The 22182-nt window shown below is 37.0% G+C and overlaps 3 protein-coding genes across 8 annotated transcripts; 1 reads left to right on the top strand and 2 right to left on the bottom strand.

Moving 5' to 3' along the window:
* Positions 1-290: 290 nt before the first annotated feature.
* LOC132173387 (protein phosphatase inhibitor 2-like) lies at positions 291-2307 on the bottom strand. Of its 3 annotated transcripts, none has more exons than XM_059584882.1 (5): positions 2250-2307; positions 1743-1830; positions 1100-1212; positions 838-1005; positions 291-680 (listed from the first exon to the last, which is right to left on the bottom strand). In XM_059584882.1, the coding sequence occupies exons 2-5, from the start codon at positions 1754-1756 to the stop codon at positions 394-396; spliced, it is 582 nt and encodes a 193-aa protein (XP_059440865.1). In that variant the 5' UTR covers positions 1757-1830; positions 2250-2307; the 3' UTR covers positions 291-393. The 3 variants fall into 3 exon arrangements, with proteins under 3 accessions (XP_059440865.1, XP_059440864.1, XP_059440866.1); XM_059584881.1 differs by having other exon boundaries at positions 1743-1854; positions 2250-2267; XM_059584883.1 differs by lacking the exons at positions 1743-1830; positions 2250-2307 and adding an exon at positions 1316-1399.
* A 662-nt stretch (positions 2308-2969) lies between these two features.
* Positions 2970-5867, top strand: LOC132173385 (DEAD-box ATP-dependent RNA helicase 47, mitochondrial). 4 transcript variants are annotated; one of them, XM_059584878.1, is made up of 3 exons: positions 2970-3081; positions 3780-3821; positions 3987-5867. In XM_059584878.1, the coding sequence occupies exon 3, from the start codon at positions 3990-3992 to the stop codon at positions 5667-5669; it is 1680 nt and encodes a 559-aa protein (XP_059440861.1). In that variant the 5' UTR covers positions 2970-3081; positions 3780-3821; positions 3987-3989; the 3' UTR covers positions 5670-5867. The 4 variants fall into 4 exon arrangements, with proteins under 4 accessions (XP_059440861.1, XP_059440859.1, XP_059440860.1 ...); XM_059584876.1 differs by having other exon boundaries at positions 2970-3085; XM_059584877.1 differs by lacking the exon at positions 3780-3821 and having other exon boundaries at positions 2970-3085.
* Positions 5868-9622: 3755 nt separating this feature from the next.
* LOC132173386 (bifunctional UDP-glucose 4-epimerase and UDP-xylose 4-epimerase 1) lies at positions 9623-13108 on the bottom strand (the record flags this gene model as incomplete). Its single annotated transcript, XM_059584880.1, is given in 9 exon segments — positions 9623-9938; positions 10392-10483; positions 10552-10634; positions 10820-10901; positions 11142-11369; positions 11529-11630; positions 12290-12425; positions 12531-12580; positions 12781-13108. Coding segments are annotated over 9 exon segments (1041 nt in total). The 3' UTR covers positions 9623-9853.
* Positions 13109-22182: the final 9074 nt, after the last annotated feature.

The following is a 22182-nucleotide window of genomic DNA, read 5'->3' as shown; positions in this document are numbered from 1 at the left end:
TAAGTGATTAAATTTACTTTTTCCTATAAGTTTAAACTTTTGAAATAATTGGTGATTTAATATATAAGAGTCTATTTGCCTAGACTCATGACTCTCTATAAAATTGTTCGAATTACACGCAATTTGAACGGGAGATGTAGTTCCTCGGCATTGGAAAAATGTACTGAATATGATAGATGTTGAATGGATATGTCAATTAGCACTTTCCTTCGTTGACTAATAAAGGAGACAATGAAAGACATTGAAACACACACAGAAATGTACAAACAAACATGGATGTTGAACAAAAACTTTGTTGGACTGCAATGTGCTATATTGTGTACCCATTGAATTAGAATAGATGCAAACAAAAGGTCTGACTGATTACTTAGTTTCAACTTTGGCGGCTTGATTCTAAGTGTTTGAGCATGGAAGGATTTGTCTTTGAGGCAAACTCTCAGCATCTCCATGAATGACTATTGTTCGATGACTCTCATCATCACCTTCAATGTGTATTTCTCTCACCCCATCACTAAACGAAGAAGATGAATCATACCTCCCTCTGCCTGCATCATCATCCTCATCATTCTCATTCTCCAGCAAGCATCCCTTTTTCTTGAGCTCTTTCACCCTCCAGAACTCGTCATAATGTTCTCTCTTACGATCGTTAAAGCTCATGCCATGCCTTATCTTTGCAAAATCTGAGAAAAATCACAACAAAATGTGTTAAAGTATTAATTAAATAATTACATTTATCCTCTTTGCCCATGCTTAAATTAAAAGCACGGACAAAGAAGAAGTGAAAAAGACACATGTAATGCACACATATAGTTCTTTGGTTGAGATAAATTCAAGAACCTTCAGCTTGCTTCATGGGATCTGCAGCCTCATCTTCAGATGATGATGTCCATCCCTGACAATGTTTTTGACTTGAAACTGCTTCATTTAAAGCATTTCTTAGAGCTTCAGCATGTGCAGAATGGCCAATGCTTCCATTAACAGAGTCCCTTAAAGGAGACAGTGAACCTATAAGAATCAACAGTTAATTAATTATTATTAATTGTATAACTTTGCATAATATTCAATGTGTTTTCAAAAGGGAGAACAAAAATCACCCTACCATCTTCCCCAATCATTGGGGGATATGGTGTCTTGGGTTCAGTAATCTTTTGCCTTGAAGGTTTATTTGCCTCAATTTCAGCAAGATTAGCTTCATCCCATCTTAAACACCCCCTAAACAAAACAAATTGATGTAAGCCTACATGATTCATTTTAAATCAATGAATACTGAAGTCAAATCTAAGCATTAAAAAGCTCAGAAGTTTGTAAATTGCACCCAAAATCTGCATTTTAGCTGCTGATATGCTCAACATGACACCAATAGAAGATGTAATTTCATTTCTAAAGAACACCCATGTTTGAAAGATCATGCTGGGGTAGTCAATTGAAAGCAAATGCATCTATAAAAATCTCTCTCTCTCTCTCTCTCTCTTTGCTCATGTGTGTGTACACTACCAAAAATACACCTATTCCGGTGCTCGGAAAGCGCCGACACCAACAAAAAAAAAAAAAAAAAAACGCGGCCACAAAAATATGTTGCTGGCGCATATGTTTTCATGACACATGTATATATATATTTGCTTTGTTTTCTAGAACACACAACTGATCGTAAGCATTGCCCCCCCCCCCCCCCAAAAAAAAAAAAAAAAATGTAAATGGTGATGAACATATAATAAATAAACAAAAGTTGAGGCTTGAATTACTTCTTTTTTTTCATAGTGGCTATGATTCTTCTTGTTGCCTTAGACGCCCATATATAGCACGCCAAGGACTTGTCAACTTGAACCCTCACTGCACTGAAAAGGAGTCAGAAAACTGCAGATGAACTCTTCATTGTCACTGTTCCCAACAGTCTGATTGGCAACAATTGCAACCAAAATGGCAAGTTTAAAGCTACAAATACGAAAACTTAGGCGATAAATCATGTTAATGTCATGATCAAAATCAATTTTTTCATATATATATATATATATATATATACACACAACAATCAAATCACAGCCCCAATACCAGTTAATGAAATCTTGTAACAAGTTGTTTAGCATGAACACAGGAAGTTCTAAAATGTTGTTCATCATATCATATTCACAACTATATATACAAAAATAAAATATTGGCTTCAGAGAAATCATACCTCTAAATATGCAGGAAATATTCAAAAGAAATTAACAAAGGAAAGAAAAGATTGAGGGAGAGAATGAAGTTCGTACCAATAAAGTGGTGCAATGATACATACACCTTGGTGTTTGCTTTTGCTTTTTATCAACGTATATAGTGAATCAGTGCTTGAAGCACCTTCCCCTTGTGATCTGTCACTGTGACAGTACTATACCTCCAGCATCCATCGACGAAAAAGAAAGGTGTCTCGAAGCTAAGTAAGATTCTTCCGAAACTAAGTAAGATTTATTTATTTATTTTTTAAATTTCAGTCTATTAAACTAACACGTGTTAAAAATGCATGTGAGTATCACATGCCAATTTAATAAATTATGTTGGAGATGTTAGTCTAATAGACTGGGTTTCAAGAAATTTTTCAAACCCATTTTGAAGAAAAAACTGTCCTTAATTGAAAATTGAAAATAAACTATAGAGTAAAGATTGAATTCAAAATCATTTATTCTTAAAGTTTAAATTGATAAAATATATATATATATATATATATATATATATATATATATAATAACTTAATTAATATTTTAAAAAATAATAAAATAAATTTAATTATTTAATTAATAACTCTATTATTGTCTTAAACTTATAATAAACTAGTTTTTTTTTTTTTTTGGAGAGGAAAAAAAGAAAAGAAAAGGAAAATCCGAATAGAATAGAGGGCCGAATCACAAAACAAAAGGTAATCCAGCCCACAGATATTTCCAAGTTCTAACCAGTGGAGAAGCGAGAGCCAAACGACGCAGTACGCTACCAATTAACTAACCCCTTCAAGCTACTCATATACTCGCTCTTCTGAGCTTTCCTCTTCTCCACAAAGAAAGCCACAAGCAAAGCAACAATGAGCACTTGTTTTAGCTCGAAAACGGCGTCGTAGGTTTGCTTCTCTCTCTCTCTCTCTCTCTCTCTCTCTCTTTGTGGATAGCTAAATGGGAATCTGAGTTCTTATGCAATAGTTTTAAGTCTTTATTTTGTTATCTACTCCTATTTGACGATTTTGTTGGCATAGAAAATTCTTTACTTGAAAGTTTCATAGATTTCTTTGGAAAACCAAACTGGGTCTTATTACCTATGTGGCTCAGTTTCGACCCAGTTCATTTTTAGGGCCAACTACAAATTCCCATCTGTTTGCATAGCCACTGTTTGACAAAGTGCCTCAACCAGTAGGCAAATGGGGTTGTTTGGTTGCAAGTGTTTGAAGAGCAAAAAATTTCAGTGCCTTATAGTATACTAATAGTAACGTATAAGAATTATTATCAATAAATAGAATTTCAGTGCCTTATAATGAATGGCTGATGCTTGATTATACTCTTGTAAGAATATTGTAGTGGTATGGAACCTGTTAATTATGTGTTTATATGATAAGAAGATTAACAGTTGTCTGCTCTAGCTGCTCTACAATTGGGAATTTTGCGGTTGAACTTGAGAACTAGAATATATAGTTACTAGTGCCTATTGCTTAAGGCTTTTTGATTATTTAACTTAATTGATGTGAATTTATTTCTATTAAGTTGGTTTGTTAACATATTAGAGTGTGTTAATTATGTTTTCTACTTGCATCTGGGCTGCAGATAAATTGGATAACTTGTTCTTGCATGCATAGGAGCTAGAAGGTATCGATCTAATTTGTTACATTATTATAACTCTGGGTCCTATGTATTTGTTCAAAATTGCAGCTCGAGGGGTTATTGTCTCCGTTTTGGCATTTTTGTTCATATGCTGCTGGTATAAGCTATTATAGACAGCTTACATAATGACTGATTAGAAAAACTTTACAGAGGATGCCAACATTAGCCTCAACGCGGTTGCTCCTTCTTGTTGGAGAGTCACTACCTTTCCAAAAGTTATCTCATGTGTCTAGGACAGCCTGGTTGCACAGAAGTGTACGTTTTCTGAGTAGGGTTGAGCAGGACCATGGGCCCCTTACCATTGCAAGCCTTGGGTTCAAGAATGAATTTGATTCAAGGAACAAGAACAAAACAAATAAACTTAAGCAGTTGAATTCTCCTGTTCAAGTTCCCAAGAGTAAACTCAATGCAGTTGGAAACAATGAAATCAAAGCAGTTGGGACTAAAAAATTGCTTGAAATAGAGTCAGCTCCATTTTCTGCGCAGTCTTTTTCTGAGCTTGGCCTCCCACCTTTATTAATAGAGAGATTAGAGAGTGAGGGCTTTACAGTTCCAACTGATGTACAGTCTGCAGCGATTCCTACCATACTTAAGAATCACGATGCTGTGATTCAGTCTTACACTGGTTCAGGAAAAACATTGGCCTATCTTCTTCCTATACTCTCTGAAGTTGGTCCACTGAAGAAGAAACCTGCTGATGATAATGGAAAATCTGCAAAGAAAATGGAGATAGAAGCAGTAATTGTGGCTCCCTCTAGAGAGCTGGGCATGCAAATAGTAAGGGAGTTTGAGAAGATCTTGGGACCTTCAAATAGAAAGGTCGTCCAGCAGCTTGTAGGGGGTGCAAACCGATCAAGGCAGGAAGAAGCTCTCAAGAAAAACAAGCCAGCCATTGTTGTGGGTACACCTGGTCGGATCGCAGAGATCAGTGCAGCTGGAAAGCTTCCCACCCATGGATGTCGTTTCTTGGTCTTAGATGAAGTGGATGAGCTCATTTCTTTTAATTTTAGAGAGAGCATGCACCGGATACTGGAACATGTAGGCAGGAGATCAGGTGGGGACCCTCGTGGACCAAAAAGCTCAGTCGCCCCTCGGGCAGAACGTCAGACCATCATGGTGTCTGCGACGGTGCCATTTTCGGTCATAAGGGCAGCCAGGAGCTGGGCTTGTGACCCACTTCTTGTACAAGCCAAAAAAGTAATCCCACTTGAATCTCTCCCCTCAGGAGCCAATAAGTTATCGGGACCTATGTCCAATTCAGGTTCAGACTCAAAATTGCAGCCTCAGGCATCAGCAGTGGAGAGCCTCCCTCCCTCTTTGAAACACTACTATTGTGTCACGAAGTTACAACACAAGGTTGATACATTACGAAGATGTGTACATGCACTTGATGCGAAGTCTGTGATAGCTTTCATGAACCACAGTAAGCAGCTGAAGGATGCCGTCTTCAAGCTAGAGGCTCGCGGGATAAAAGCTGCAGAGCTACATGGGGATCTTGGGAAGCTTGCTAGATCTACAACTTTAAAAAAATTCAAGAATGGGGAGTTGAGAATTCTGGTGACAAATGAACTTTCGGCCAGGGGTTTGGATGTGGCAGAATGCGATCTTGTGGTTAATCTAGAATTACCCACGGACTCAATTCATTATGCACATCGAGCTGGCAGGACGGGTCGGCTTGGCAGGAAGGGTACTGTGGTGAGCATGTGTGAAGAGCCAGAAGTTTTTGTTGTGAAGAAGCTGCAGAAGCAGCTTGGCATTCCCATTCCATTTTGTGAGTTCACAGAGGGCAAACTTCTTGTCTCGGAGGAAGAAAAAACTCCAGCTGTAAGGTGACAAGACATTTTACATCTTTAGCATTAATCCTTCTTCCTGAATCAACATAGACAGTTTTTTTCTCTCGCATTATTTTTTCCTGCTTCTGTTAAGATATATTAGAATTATGTTCTAGGAGCTAGTCTATTCCTGTATCAGTTGCTGAGTGCAAGGTTATCACTAAACAGGGCACATCTATATAATTTGCAATTTTGTGTAGTGACTTGAAGTTTATATTGAGATTTGGAATACCGTTGTTAGGGAAAAAAAATAAGTACGAAGAAGAAGAGGGTTTTTATTTTTGTTTTTTTTTCTAATTAATAAGGAAAGGGTTACGGGAGAGAATCCTTCCCACTTTTGATTCTAAAGGAATAAGAAGTGGGTGATCCTACAATCGAAAATGGGGTGGGCTCTTCAACAACAAACTCAAAACAAACTAAAACAGTGCATAAATAATTACAATAGTTTAGAAATGGGTCAAACAAGTGACCCGGTCTTCTCAAGGGACCGCACAAGGCAGTCACAGAAGCAAAAGGGCTACATATTAAGGCAAATCTATATGAACCCCCATTTGGAACTTGCAACAACCACGGCGAAGAGGCTAAAGTCGAAAATGCATTGTTGTAGCCTGATGTAGGGACTGCAAGAAAGAGAGGAATCAACACAAATTTGGTTACAAAAGTCTCCACATAAGGATCAGAACACGCAGCAAACAACAACAAAAAGAGCTGCAAAATACAAGGAAAATAAAAAAGCAGTAAAAAAGCTCACTGAATAGCGGCTGGAACAGAGGACATGGCAGATGGAGACTGGTGTAGAGTTTTTGGCAATAGCTTGAAGAACACGCGGCAACGCGTGGTGCCTGGAACAAGGCGGAGAAGACATCGACTGGAAGCTGGGAGGATGGGGAAGACCCTGGTGAGGCGCGTCGGAGCTATGGAGGAACGGAGGTTGACATATTTGGCTGGGAGAAATCCGGAGCTGAGAACCATTGTAGAACCGAGAACAGCGTGATTGCAGGGGGTGGAATGCGGCTAGAGGGGCCGACCAGGCAGAACGGCAGCATTGCTGCTTAGGTGAAAAAAGGGAAGAAAATAAAGGAGAACTGGCGACAGAGAGGGGGAGGGAAATGACCGCTTAGGGGAAGAGGGGAGGAGGGAGAAAGCAACCTCCTCCCCCTGAAAGAATCGCACAAGGGAGGAGGCAAAGCCTCTCTGAGGAGATGGAGAAATGCACAGAAAAAAAGGAAAACTTCTCTCATAGAGAGTTAAGAATATGCAACAACAAGAAGAGTTATTCTGCTGTTATCTACTACAGCATAAAGTTGCTTGAGAAGTTGAGCATGAATGCAATGATTAGCAGCCTGAAGCAAAAGTGGCAATTGAAAGGGAAGTTATGGAGGACATTACTCAGCCTTCAATGAGAGGAATATTTTGTACAGAAGAAAATAATAATATCAAATAATTGGAAGAAACATTTCTTAATGATCAAGAATGAAGCTAAAATAGTCAAGAGGTCATATATGAGATGAGAATGTCTCTATAGGCAATGTCCCATGCACCTTTGAAGTGTTGAAAGTCAGGTAGCCAAAAGTAAATGTGGTTAGAATTAGGCAGCACTTATATGAAGACATTGGACTTGGTTCCGCAATTTCGTAGGCCAGACGATCATTTTTAAACAAATTTGATGAAAGTGTTCCATTAGGGAGTGGGTTTGAAAAAAAAAAAATGGCTGTTTTGAAAACATGAAAAAATTCTTAGTTTAAAACCATTGGCAAGGGGGTGTGTTTTTTTTTTAAAATGTACGGTTTTATAGGCCAAAGTGCAATTTTATATGCCGAATTGCGATTTTACAAGAAGCTTTTCAAAAATCATATTTTCATTAACAACTTTTAAAAATCGTTAATTTTTTTTTTATATAAATTGCACGTTTTGAAACTACGAAATCAAACTAACACTAATAATAACTCGCACTATTATAACAAAGATATCTTCCTACCAGCTTGATTTTTGTGGGCAAAAAGCTGTGATCATCCAACTAGGTTTTGCCAATTGATTATCAATTGTCAAGTTCCAGATGTAAGATAATTTGATATTTTCACTGATCTTTGGCAATGGATGACAATGTTGCAGATTGGCTTTGTTTGTCTCCACCATTGCAATTGTAGCAGACATTCTAGCCTCACTCTCTTCCTTTTTTTCCAAACCCTACATCGAGCAAGTTGACTCACGTTATGACGGTTATGTTATGTAAAGATTTCATTTCATTTCATGCTTAGGGCGTTATGGACATGCGAGCACACTAATAAGTAATTACATGAGGTCAAAGAAGATTATCCCAAAACCCTAAACCCTAATCAAACCCTAAGGGTACCGATTTCCAAATGCAACTTGATGCTACTTTAAAATGAATCGAGACCTAAAATTATAAGAATTCAGGTAGGAAATGAGAGAAGGGGTGGGGTCCCAGGGTATCCGAGCAAGTCTTTGGACTATTTAGGGTATGAGGTTCACTTGCTTAGACACCCCAAGACCTGCGACTTTCTCTCATTTCCTGTCCGAATTATCTAGAATTCAAATAGGAAATTCTGGTCCCTTTAAAACAAGGTTGAAAAAGGCAATATATGGTCCCTAAGCAGTTTCCTCATGCTTGCTTGAGATATGACGTTTGATTATGACAAAGATATATGGGTTTAGGTGGGTCATCCTCTAAGTTACTCTTACAAGCGAAGAAAAAAAAGAAAAGAAAAAAAGAATGAATTAATTCAAGCCAGCAAAGGATTAAGGCAGGAGACGAGAAATATGGAATTCCAAAAACCAGTGAGAGGTTCCCTACTCTTTGATTCATTTCCTATTGCTTGACCTTTGCTTTTTGAGGCTTCCTCTATCCACATCTACACGTCTTGTATTTCTCTAAAAGCAATTCGATTGGTGGGATTTGGGAGGATACTAATGAGACTGATATTCGAATACTTCTTTCTACAATGTTTTATACCCATTTTCTGATCTTAAGCAATTTGCAATATCCTCCCAAACATTTAATTTGTGCGATGTCCCATTTGGTGAAAAAATACAAAATTATTCCTTATAAACATTTAGAAAAAAAAAATGAAAAGATTAAAAAAAAAAAAAAATCAGAAAAGAGCAAAAAATTCAAGAAAAAATGTTTGCACGTTTTTCTTTTCTAAACACAGACAAACAAGCTTAGAAAAGTCTAGACAAACAAGCCGTATAAGCTCCTGCCAAGGGTAATTCTTGGTGCTTAGTGGTGGACCTGTGGTGAAGGTCAGATAATCATGGACACGGTGGATAGAGTGTTGGAAGCCAACACTCAAAGGAGGATTAAAGGTATTCGTTTCATGTCAACTTTTATTCTCTTCTTTAACTAGAAGTACATAGCAAATCAGAGAACCATGCGCTTGCTGCACGCAATGTCAAATGCATAAAAAGAAAAGAGAAGTTTATCCATGCCCATTCGTCAACATCCTAATCTATCTGTTTCCTGCTAGACCATGCCAGGATGACATGAAGTACTGATCCCAAAGCTATGCTTATCCACTCTTGGGCCAACATCTCGATTTTGTCGAGCAATTTGCATTGTCATCTTTTTGGCCAACTTCAGCTGTCTAATTACCAAAATAAATCTTTTTGCTATGTGAGTGAGTTCATTGATAACTTTTGATACAACCTAACGCGAATTGTCACCCATATTTCATTACCCAAAAAAATTGGTGTGAAATTCGAATTTGGATCAAGTGCAATTAACTGTCTATATGGCAGGCAGGTGGTTGGTGCCCAAACAAGTGCAGTAGCTAATTACACCCAATTCCCGTCCGTGGAATACACCTTAAAAAACATGCTGATTAATATGTAATCTCAAAGGCAGAATTCTGAGCAGTAGGTTTGGATTCCTTCATCTGCAGTATTTGGGTTGCTCCAATCAATTTAAGAAACTTAAGGAAGAGTCTAGGAAGATTGATGAAAGATCATTCAGTATCAATTGCAGTAAACCATTTATGAAATTCATCTGTTGCTACAAACAAATTCATCCTGACTATGGCAGAATTAGATCAAATCTACAAAAGTTTATACATTTTATTTGTCGGGATGGCAAGGCAGGTAGCTAAAAAAAATGTGGGGCGTAGTTTGGTAGAATGTGATACAAGGGTTTGTACAACCTGTATATTACGCGCTTAAGCATGCCATTCAAGGCTTGGACTGGTACCCCCATGGATTGTTGCTTGCCCAATTCCACTGGTCCCTGCACATCTCCTCAATTCCATATTTCGCCCTGAAAAAGGCACCAGATTAGCTGTAAGAACTTGCAATGGTAAGACACATGAACATTGTTAGAATATAAATTTTCTGTATTGGGTTTATGGTTTCCATATTAGATTATTTTCCCATATATGTGTGATTGTTTCATCATTCATCTCTTATTTTAATTAAACATTCCTCGTATGGCCTCACTTATTAATGGAGAGGTTAAATCCACACGTAGAGTTATAAATTCAATGCTTAAATTCAAACCCTTACTATAAACTTAAGCTTTTGGATTAAGTGATGATTTAACAAAAATTATCAGCCATTTATCAGCTATGTAATCATGGGCATAGCATATTCTGTGTAGTACAATCGGGTATGAGTATAGAGGATCCATAGTCAAAGTTGTATCATCAGAAATTTGAAAGAATATAAATGTAATGCAACTTCTAATAAAAGAACAAATGTAATAACTACATACTTCCAACCAAGTTCTTTCTCAGCCTTATCTGTAGAAGCATAAACAGCTGTAGCATCTCCTGGCCTCCTTGGAGATAGTTTGATGGGGATTTTCTGAAAAACATAAAATAAGAAGAAAATCCAGCATGTACCCAATATTTAGTTGAAAGAGAGAGAGTCACCTTGCGAGAAGCTTTCTCAAATGCGGCAACCATTTCAAGGACAGATGTTCCACATCCAGTCCCCAAGTTGTAGGCCGTGCAACCTAAGAGAGTATACCATCTATTAATTCAACTTTCTTACCCAAATGCTACAACAAGTTTGTCGTAGAAAACCAAGATGATGCATTTGTTCAAAAACATGGAAATTTGTGATGATTGCCAAATAAACAGTTAATAGTAGACAGCAAATTCATCAACATGTAAACATGTGTACGGGACGAATGATCACCTATATTTTCTGTTGAGAAAAGCTTCTGAAGAGCAGCAATGTGACCATCTGCTAAGTCCATGACATGGATGTAGTCGCGGATCTGTTTATCAGAAAAACATTTGATATTTTATCAGCAAAAAGAAACAACCTATCACATTTCAATTGAATTTGTCAAATATTAGCGTCCCATGCTTACAAAGGAGTGTAAGTGAAAAAATATAATACTATACATGGTCTGCGTTAGACAAGCCCATGGGATGGGACTAATGGATATTACCCAACAACTAGGGAAGTTCGTACCCAATCCTAACTGAAATTCTTAACTGGAAAAAGAACTTACCGCAGTACCATCCTTTGTGGGATAATCATGACCATATACGTTAAGCTCAGGCAATCTGCCAACAGCTACTTGCTGTATGTATGGCATTAGATTGTTTGGGATACCTTTCGGATCTTCACCAATTCTACCACTCTCATGAGCCCCAACAGGGTTGAAGTACCTTAGTAATATAATTCTCCAATCTGGCTCTGCCTTCTGGACATCACGAGCAATTTCTTCAAGGAAAAGCTAGAAAGATAGAATAAATTCAATGTTAGGGAGAAAAAAAAACTGCACCCTTCTGAACACAAGAAATAGCTGATGGGATTATCCAACTTCGAACACAAATGCCATATCTGGCATAGAAAAAAGTCCAAAGAAACATGATTTAGGACGCAATACGCATACCTTTGTTCGTCCATAGGGATTCATTGCTTGCAACTTGAAATCCTCAACACAAGGTATTTTTTCGGGTTGACCATAAACAGTTGCAGATGACGAGAAAACCATCTATTTTCCCACAGGATAATATTAATTGTATCAGTACGGGCAGAGCATGATAACATGTGATGAAATCAATGCAAAAAGGTGCACATGCTAAGACCAAGCCTTTCTCTGTTTAAGATCCAACCAGAGATGAATGCTATAACTACTTGGCGTCATCTGAGCCAAGTTCTGTGCCTCTTTTTAACTCTTAAGTTTGATATGGGCATACAAGAGACAATGATTGCAAATTAGAATGATATTATTAAAGTCATACTTCAACGCCCAACTATTACATACTGGAATCGCCACAGTTAATACTGCAAATATACAATTTAGGAATTGTTACAATATTACCCATAAATGATTAAGTTTATCATTTCCTGTCAGTTTAAACTTTTACGATATATAGTGATTTAATATGGTGTTAGAGTAGATTTTTGGACCCGACTCCATACTTTATCTCCACCCATTTATAGAGAAATAGTCTGAGTCCACACCAAAGTGTTAAAATATTAATTATAAATTGGGGCAAGCAGTGATCTAACAAGAATCATAGATATATAGTTAATAGTTTTGATTTGATAAGCAATATACCAAAACTGAAGACTTAGCAGAATAAATAATAGATAGATAAGCATTTAAAACAATGTAAATAAGTTCCAGATATTAAATCTCAGGTATACCTTTTTGCAATTATATTTCGCCATAACCTCATAAAGATTGATAGTGCCAATCAAATTGTTATCGAAATAGCGGCGAGGGTGCGCAACGCTCTCCCCAACAGCTTTCAGACCAGCAAAATGGATCACAGCATCAAATCTGTCTCATACATAATAAGCACAAAAGCTAATGCCAAAATACATCAAAAAAAAAAAAAACTCTGAAAAAGTCTCAAATCAGAAGCGCATACTCGGATTAACTTACTGAGTCTCAGAAAAGAGCTTCTCCAAGTCCTCCTTATTCCTAAGATCACCCTGCAACCAAACCAACACTTAGAGAAATCATACCGAGCCAAACTCCAAAACGCAACGTTAGGTTGTCAAGAAAGCTAGAAAATGAATAAACAACCTAGTTGAGCTAAATTATCTGAAATCAAAACTAGCATTGCAAAAAACATTCAATTTTTCCCTCCTTTTCTAGGCAACCAAACAGAAAAATTCGTAAAATCTGATACCAGATGGAATTCGAGATTCTGAGAGAGCAAGGGCCCCACCAGGTCCCTAACCCTATAGACCGCTTCCATAACCGAATTGTCGAGATTGTCGATGATCGAAACCCTAAACCCCTCGTTGAGCAGCTGAACCACCGTGTGGGAGCCAATAAACCCCGCCCCGCCGGTCACCAGAATCGACGTCATTTCTAACCAAAACTAAAGAAAGTGAAATTTTCCCAAGAAAGTGACAGAAACCTTTATAGAGAGAGAGAGAGAGAGAGAGAGAGAGCAAGATTAAGCGAATCGAGGAGATAAAAACGAAGAAAAGGCAGAGAGAGAGAGAGAGAGAGAGAGAGAGAGAGAGGGAGAGATGCAGAGAAAGCTACAAAGCGTTTGTTTTGAGTCTGTTTTTGGTTAGGCGTTCAGTTTTATTGGCGCGCTTTGGAGTAATTCCAATTCCAATTTGCTCTTGTGATCAGCGTTAAATCGCGAGATGGCGACACCGGCACATGTGGAGCACAGATCAGTTAAGGGGATAGGCACCGGTCATTTCCAAAATGTTGTGCTGATCGCCTCATTATTACCTATTCCCCCAACTCATAATACAGATTACCTCTTTTCTTTTTAATTTAATTTAATTTTTTTTAAAGAGAACTTATCGGAAATTTTGCATCGCATTTTTTATATCGCAACGACCTTATAATGCTGTTATAACAGTTTTGACCAAACTCTTTAATTATTATTATTATTATTATTATTATTTTTTCCTTTTTAATAAGAATTGATTCAAGGATTAGATAGCACTGCCACGTTAGCATTGTAGAATAAAAATGTAATTTTTAGCATTACTCTAGTTTGAAATATTCCTCAAATAAAGAAAAAAAAAGGTTTCACTTAATTTCTCAAATCAACAAATATCGATGACTAATTTTTACTGCCATGTCATCCCAATTATATGACAGTCGTATTATAATTTATTAAATAACATTACTCTTGTGATATGCTGATATATATATGAAAATAAATAATGTTATTTTGTAAACTTTTATACGACTGTCATATAACTTGATGATGTGGCAATAAAAATTAGCCCTTAAATTAACACACTACAAAAATCGCATTTTTTTTACCAGCCATTTCTGACGTGTTCTTTTTGACATATCTCAAAGGTTAAAAGGTCAGGTGTCAAAAAATCAAATATATATATATTAAATTTATATATTTTTGGGAATTATTCAGGTTTATACCCAGATTTACGTATTAACCTGATATCCAATACATTCAATATATATCCAATATCCAATATATATCCAATATCCAATGCATTCAATTCAATTTAATTCAATTCAATCAAATATCTACATTTACATTATCCAATATATTCAATTCAATCCAATATCTACATTTAAATTATCCAATACATTACATTCAATTCAATTCAATTCAATCCAATTTTCACATTTACATCCAACTAATCCAATACATCCAACAACATCCAATACATCAAATACATCCAATCAATCCAATGCATCAAACATATTCAATACATCCAATTAATTCAATACATCCAATTAATCAAATACATCAAACATATCCAATACATCCAACCCAATACACCCAACTCAATACACATATAAAATTTCAATTCAATTTGCATATACATCCAATACATATGAAATTCCAACACAAATTAATTAAACAAAATTCCAGCACATATACTACGTTCCAACACAACACAAAACAAAACAAATATATACATCGAAAATACGTTCCAACACTACAAATATCTACATCAAAAATACGTTCCAACACAATAAAAAAAATAATACAATCAAACTATCTCTGTTCCAACTACTCTTAACAAACATATAGCAAACTATAGTAATAAAATATATACAAACAAATACATTAACAAATAGTAACAAAATATATCTACAAACAGCGATAATAAACCACGTGCTCAGTCCAAGTCAACATAGTCATCCCCCAACGCCTAGCCCACATTACCTGCAAATGAGTTGTGAACCAATGATAATCAATAAAAAAAATCCAAAATACATAAATACAGTGATACAAATATACGTTAGTTCTAAAATGAACCACGGGAACAATGCGTTGCTAACTGAGAATTTTGTGGAGACACAATTCTAACAGTTAAAGTGATCAATGCGGGCTATAGTCATGTTAACCGAAGAATAACAAAAACAACACAAATATAGCATTACCTCTATTGGGCGCGGATCTAGATGTCGACGCGAGCATGGCCTCAAGCTGGTGGAAACGGGCCTCAAAGATGACATCTTTCTCTGCTATCTGAGCTTTTTGTTCTTCAATCTGTTTGGACATCTCATCCATCGCACGTCTTTGTTGTATCCGCTTCTCTTCAAGTTCTCTAATCCTATCTGTCATTTGTGAGAATAAGGAGTTCCCAAGATTCTGAGACCGTGCCTAGGACGATGTATAGTACGAATATATGCTGCCCCGCACCGGTAAAACATTCGGACCCACCTGTCGGACCCTGCCAGCGTACTCAGGCTTATTTCCGTGCGCTTGAGCATACGTGTCATTCGGTGTCCACCGTACCGTCCCTTCAATCACACTTGACATCAATGCCGGGTCAATGGGTATCAATTCCTTTATCCTCTCCTATACGTTAAATAACAAGTTAGTATCTCATATAAAAAAGGTTAAACATAAATAATTTATCAAAATATATATCGGTGAGTACTTATACATCTCTCCCTGACCACTTCATTTGGATAGTCACCATCATTCTTCGTGTGTGTCGAGATGTAAGCTTGCGCTCTAGTCGGAGTAGTGCCCAAAGATAAGGTCTGCATAAAAAAAAAATCATAAAAATAAAAAATCATACATCTCTCCCTGACCACTTCATTTGGATAGTTACCATCCTTCTTCGTGTGTGTCGAGATGTAAGCTTGCGCTCGAGTTGGAGTAGTGCCCAAAGATAATGTCTGCATAAAAAAAAAAAATCATTAACATACGGTATATATATATGTGCGTGTGTGTGTGTGTGTCGCCCTAGCAAAGCTCATCGACCCGGTGCAGTGAGGTGTGTTGTTTTTTGCTCGCAATGCGTTTATGTATGCAACATACTCCTACACAAATACAATTAATGAAAATACACTTGTGACCTACCTGATTCTTTGGGTTGCACCATTTATCCAACAACACATCTAAGTCGTATGCGTTTTATTTTGAAACGGCATCTTGATCCATTCTCGCCTTCACGATGTCAAGAGTATTGTTCGGCTGAATTTTTATCGCTTTTTTTACTGAGTGTCTCCAACTCTTCAGCTTCACGCTCATATTTCAGAATGCGTCTTTTTTTAATCGCATCGAAATTATATTCAGGCGGGATGTAAAAGTCCACATGCACAAGTTAAAAAAGTAAGACGTATAATTCACGCATTAACAACGTTTGACATAATGAAATACATATGCTAAAATATAACAGATAGTTTAACCATATCTTCAAGACGTCCTATATATCCTCCTTCATACGGGGCAGTACCTACGTCCAGTTGTCCCGCAATCTTACATAATTCCCGCTCGTTATGATGTTGCTGGTCGTCCTCTGTAATTTCATTCCGCTAAATCCTACGGGCTGCCACGCTCTATTGTACTCACAAACGACCTTTTGCCCGGTGGGAACATCCCACGTCTTGTTCGATAGTTTAATGGTCACTACTTGAATATGGGTGCGCCTGTCTCGATCGATGCCTAGCACATTAATAATTACCGATGTTAATTATTTGCAATTCAATAGTAACTACATAACTTATATACGTATTCAATATTGGTATTTGAAGCATATATACTTATTTATTGTTTGGAGCTGGCGACTGCCCAACACATCTGGAGCAAGGTCATTGGGCTGCGAGTCATACGTGGCACCTATCCCATCATCCACGTTCGCGGGTCCCTGTGTCTCGCTGTCCTCCGGTTGCGATGGCTCACTGTAGTTGAAACATGTGTTCTCGTTGGGGGGGAATAACCGCTTTATATGGCCATGTGAATATATCCCTAACTTGTTCATCGTAGGTGGTGGACTAGGTATATGAAACTTTTGCTCCGTGTCGTATGGAGACGGCTGAGACTGATACCCTATTTGGGACCCTTCCACATGCATTGGAAGTACTAGTCTATACCCCCGGTCGTCTACTTGTGGGGACCTCCGTCGTCTATTCTTCCCCTTAGTACTCATATTAACATGTGAAATACATCACACACTCAATTAATTATGTATAAAATAGATAAAATATGCATCACAATTACCAATTAATGTAGAAAGAAATAACAGAAAACAAGTCAATTAATGTGAACTACATATATAATTTTATTTTTTTGAACCACATATGATTATATTGGATCTAAGTCTGGTCAGACGTAGTCAATGTCATCCTGCAGATCCACTTTATTATTGCTGGTTAATAGGAGCGGCTCACACTCGTGGTAGTTGGCACATTCATCATCAGGACCTTCACCCTGACCAACATCGTATACGTTTCTAGGTTTAGTCCTTACAACACAAGCTCAATCAGGGTCCCTTTCATCTTCGACGTAAAAGACTTGGTCAACTTGTGACGTTAACACATATGGCTCATCAGTAATTTGCTAGCCCCGGTGGATAAGGTTTTTGAAGTTGACAAGCATCATGCCATACTCGTCTACTTTATACAACCTGTCTTTCATGTTGTCTGCCCAATCACACTTGAACAGAATGCACTTGGTCCTGTCGAAGTACCACCTCAATTACTTCCGTTAACTTCCCATAATACATTTTGCCATCAACAGTCGGCACGCACACACCGCTATTCTGTGTCCTTTTTTCGGCATCGAATTCAAGAGTGTGAAACAACTTCCCGTTAACCACATATCGGTTATATCTGGTAGCTGTCTCCTTTGGCCTTCTACAATGCATTACCAGTTTGTCACTTATTTCCTTATTACATCGATCGTCCAATCGATCGACTTGTGAGTATATTACGTACAATTGACCATAAAGAAGTTAGTTTTGTTAGTTGTTATGAACCAAAAGTAAATATAATCAGACTGTAATAGTTAAACATCACGGTAGTCTTACGTAGTCATGGTACCAATCGCAAAACAGCTCATGATGTTAGGTTTCCAACTGATCCTCCGTCGTTCGCCTCCTATCGCATGATCGCCTAAGTGTATCCATGTACACCCTACAACACGAAATTAGTTCTATTATAATTCACAACTAAGGGTGCAAGGTGATATTGAAGTTGCATAGATTACTAACACAACTTACGTCTGTAGTTGAAGGAACTCGTCCGAGTTAATAATGTATCGGTGAACCTATGTCAATGTGACACGGTCGAAGATGACTCGTGTTTCCACCCCCTTTGAACCATCTGGGTTTCTTTGAGCCCTATTGTGAAATGTTGGTGCGTTGTCTCAATATCTCGAGCAGAATGATACCAACTTAGTTGCTATGTAGCCCTCTGCAATGCACCCCTTAAGAGCCGCTTTATTGCGCACATTAGATTTGAATCCTTCAAGGCTCTTACGTATGAACATAATTCATTTATTACAGTTAGTGACGATTTTATAATGGAGGAAAAATAAATTGATGAATAATCGTAAAGTTATTTTACCTCTATGCCGGATACATCCACCTATACTGTACCGATCCACCGAGTTGGCATTCACGGACAAGATGTACGACCAAGTGAACCATTATGGTAAAAAAACTTGGGGGGAAGACCTGTTCCATCTAGCACAAAGTGAAACAAATGTCACCCTCTAGTTAATCCATATCCTCTTGTGTCAATGACGTTGAATATAGGCTCCTGAAGAATGTAGACATCCTGACAAGTGGTTTAACCACGTTACCTGGCAGTGATCCACGCAATGCAATATGGAGAAGTTGTTGCATAATGACAGGACTGTCATGGCTCTTCAAACCAGATATCGTACGATCACTAAGTCAAACACATCGGAAAATGTTCAAGGCATATCTGTCTAGCACTTTTACATTTCGAAGCACTTTCAAAAAATGTGTTTTCTTGTCCTTAGACATTGTGTGGCAACCTGGAGGCATATATGTTTGACCATCCTCGCCCGTGTACGCATGAAGTGTATGTCTCAACCCCATTTCTTGCAAGTCTGTGCGGACTTGGAGGTTGTCCTTCATTTTCCCTGGAATGTCCAGTATTGTGTTAAGTATGTTGTCCATCACATTTTTCTCAGGAAAAATTATAGTTTAGCCCCCCAAAGTTGACAGCATTTTTCAATTCGAACAGCAAAGTTTCAATTTTTGCAATATACCTCAACAAAGTTTCAATTTTTTTCAATTCGACCAATATTATGCCAAAATTCCCATATTGCCCCTAATTTTTTTTTTTTAGAAAAAAAAAAAAATTGGGGGTGCAAAAATGGCCAGATGGCCAAAGAGCCACCCCGAATTTTTTTAAAAAATAAAAAATAAAAAATTAGGGGCAATATGAGAAGTTTTAGATACAATTGGTCAAATTGCAAAAATTTGAAACTTTGGGGGGGGGGGGTGGATTGCAAAAATTGAAACTTTGGTGTTCGAATTAAAAAACGCTGTCAATTTTGGGGAGGTAAACTGTAATTTTTCATTTTTTTCTCAATGTGCATGACATCAAGGTTGTGCTGCAATAAATTATCTTTTCAATACGGCAACCTAAATAAAACACTTTTCTTCTTCCACAATATATTAGCAATCTCTCATCCTCTTTCTGTAGGCCCACTTTTCTTCCGTTTCTTGTCTTTTTCTTATTATCCGTCTTTGCCTTACCAGCATTCTCATCCCCAAATGCCATATCTTCTAATTGTTGAAGGATTTCATCTCCACTTGGCACATCAGGGGCACATTCTAGTTCTTGCTTGCCGTCAAATGTTATTTTATTCCTCATCCACAGATGATCCATGGACAAGTATCGCCTGTGCCCCATATAACAAGATTTCTTGCCATGTTTTAACCTTCCGGACCTTGTCGAGTGCATACAGCAGGGAGATGCCTTCTCACCCCAGTTAGGCCACCCGGACAAATCTGCGTATGCCGGGAAGTCATTAATTGTTCACATCAACTATACTCGCAACACAAAGTTCTTTTTCTTGGAGATGTCAAATGTGCGTACATCTATAGTTCATAGTTTCTGTAACTCCTCAATTAAAGGTCGAAAATAGACATCTATATTCATTCCAGGTGACTTTGGGCCCGAGATTATCAGAGATAGTATAAATGACGTTTGTTTCATGCACGCACAAGAAGTCAAGTTGTACGATACAAGCATTATAGGCCAAGTGCTGTGGGATGTGGTCATGTTTCCAAATGGATTAAATCCATCCAAGGTTAGTCCAAGTCTAATGTTCCTGCTGTCTGCTAAGAAGTCTGGATGTAAATTGTCAAATGCCCTCCATACTTCACCATCGGCCGGATGTCTCAATACACCGTCCTTAGTTCGGCCTTCTGCATGTCACCTCATATAGGGGGCAGTATGCTCTGATATAAACAGTCTCTGTAGTCATGGTATGAGTAGAAACCACCTCAACATCTTGACCAAGCGTTTCTTAGTCGATGATATGGATTGACCATCCTCATCCAAATAAATTTCATCATTCCACTTAGATACTCCACAAATAGTACATGAATCTAAATCATTTTTGTGCTTCCAGAATAACATACAATCATTACGACATGCAGAGAGCTTCTCATACCCGAGGCCCATGTCTCTTAGAAATTTTTTGGCTTCATATGTATTAACCGGCAAAGCTTCATTACTCATAGGCAGCAATTGATTGAAGAACTCAAGGAAAGATGAGAATATCGTGTTACTAAGTCTGCCACGCACTTCAAGGTATACAGATGTACAGTAGCACTAAGCTTACTATGTTTGGTCCGATCATGAAGTGGCTTCTCTGCCTTCTTAAGCAAGTTGTAGTACTTTAGTACGTCACCTTCAGCGACTTCTTCATTAACAGTTTCTTCATTCCCTTGCATCACCACTTCAGGCTCACAATTGTCTTCTATGACATCGTGTATGCCGAATAGATCACGCAACATTGCTTTCATGTTTTCACCTTGTTCTATGCTTATACCCGCATCTGTGATCGTGGTAGTCAAATTAGAGACTGCAACAAGAGATCGGACAGGCTTCTCACCGTGATAATACCAGTTTATGTATAAAGTCATTATTCTTTTATCCCTTGTCAAGTGGCCATATACGAAACCCGGCGGGTGGCGCTGCTTATTTCGATACGCCTTACAGGGGCAGTGAATTTTTCCATCTGGGATTGTACAGTTCATAACTGCAAAGTCCACGAATAATCTACACCAGTCTCTGCATTCCCTCGTACCTCTAAACTTTGTCATCCAACTCTTGTCTATAACTTTAGTTACTGAAACCCTAATTGAATAAAATAAATCTAGGTTAGTTAGTTAGTTGTTATTTTTTTAGTGTATTTCTTTAATTACATCGTTTCAATTTTTTGTTTATTTTTAACAAATAAACACATACATTTAGTTTTAATTATAACATCTACATAATCTAAATTTGCAAAACCTAAACAAAATTAAGGTCCAAATTTAAATGCATTTGTTATACATGGGGACCCTAGATAAAATAGATCTAGCTAGGTTATTTGTTGTAATTTTTTTTGTTTTTTGTTTTAATTTTTTTTGTTTTCGTTTTTTATGACATTTACGTAATCTAAATTTGTAAGACCTAAATGAATTTTTTATATATGGGGACCCTAGATAAAATAGATCTAGCTAGCTAGTTTTTTTTTTTTGTTTTTTTTTGTTTTTTTATTTTTTATTTTTTTATTTTTTTTTTTCGTTTATTATAACCTTTATGCATTTGTTATATATGGGGACCATATATAAAATAAATCCAGCTAGCTATGTTATTTGTTTTCTTTTGTTTTTTCCTTTGTTTTTCCTTTTTAACATTTATATACTTATTCTAAATTTTCAAAATCTAAACAAAAATTAACGACCATATCTAATGCATTTATTACTTCTTGTTGTTGTTGTTGTTGTTTTTTTTTTTTTTTTTTTTTTGGTTTAAGCAAGTTTTTTGGTTTTTGTTTGTTTGTTTGTTTGTTCTGATAACGTACATTTGCAAAACCTACATAAAATTTAGGTCTAAATCTAAATGCAAAAACCTGCAAAAAAAAACCTAATTTCAAACAATTTACGTAAGTAATTTTGCATGGCCTCATGCATGTATGCAAATTAATTAAACAATCCCACCATACAAATTAATTAAACAAATTCACAAATTAATACAAAACATATATCTCAAACAAATTAATTAATTAGCTAACATGTAAAATTAATTTGCTAATATAACTACATCAATAATATATAATAATATACACTGTAAATTATATATTTATATAATTTAT

This window comes from Corylus avellana, chromosome ca3 (genome assembly GCF_901000735.1).
Source record: "Corylus avellana chromosome ca3, CavTom2PMs-1.0".
Classification (NCBI taxonomy): domain Eukaryota; kingdom Viridiplantae; phylum Streptophyta; class Magnoliopsida; order Fagales; family Betulaceae; genus Corylus; species Corylus avellana.
Note: the sequence above shows the minus strand (reverse complement) of the source record. Positions and strands in the feature narration are given on the sequence as shown.

What these genes read in the sequence shown, in the direction of transcription:
- LOC132173387 (XM_059584882.1), bottom strand. An exon ending in CCCAATGATTGGGGAAGATG is followed by an intron (nt 1,006 to 1,099) that starts GTAGGGTGATTT and finishes TGATTCTTATAG; the next exon opens with GTTCACTGTCTCCTTTAAGG. An exon ending in TCCCATGAAGCAAGCTGAAG is followed by an intron (nt 681 to 837) that starts GTTCTTGAATTT and finishes GATTTTTCTCAG; the next exon opens with ATTTTGCAAAGATAAGGCAT.
- LOC132173385 (XM_059584878.1), top strand. Translation starts at nt 3,990, where the DNA reads ATGCCAACATTAGCCTCAACGCGGTTGCTCCTTCTTGTTGGAGAGTCA.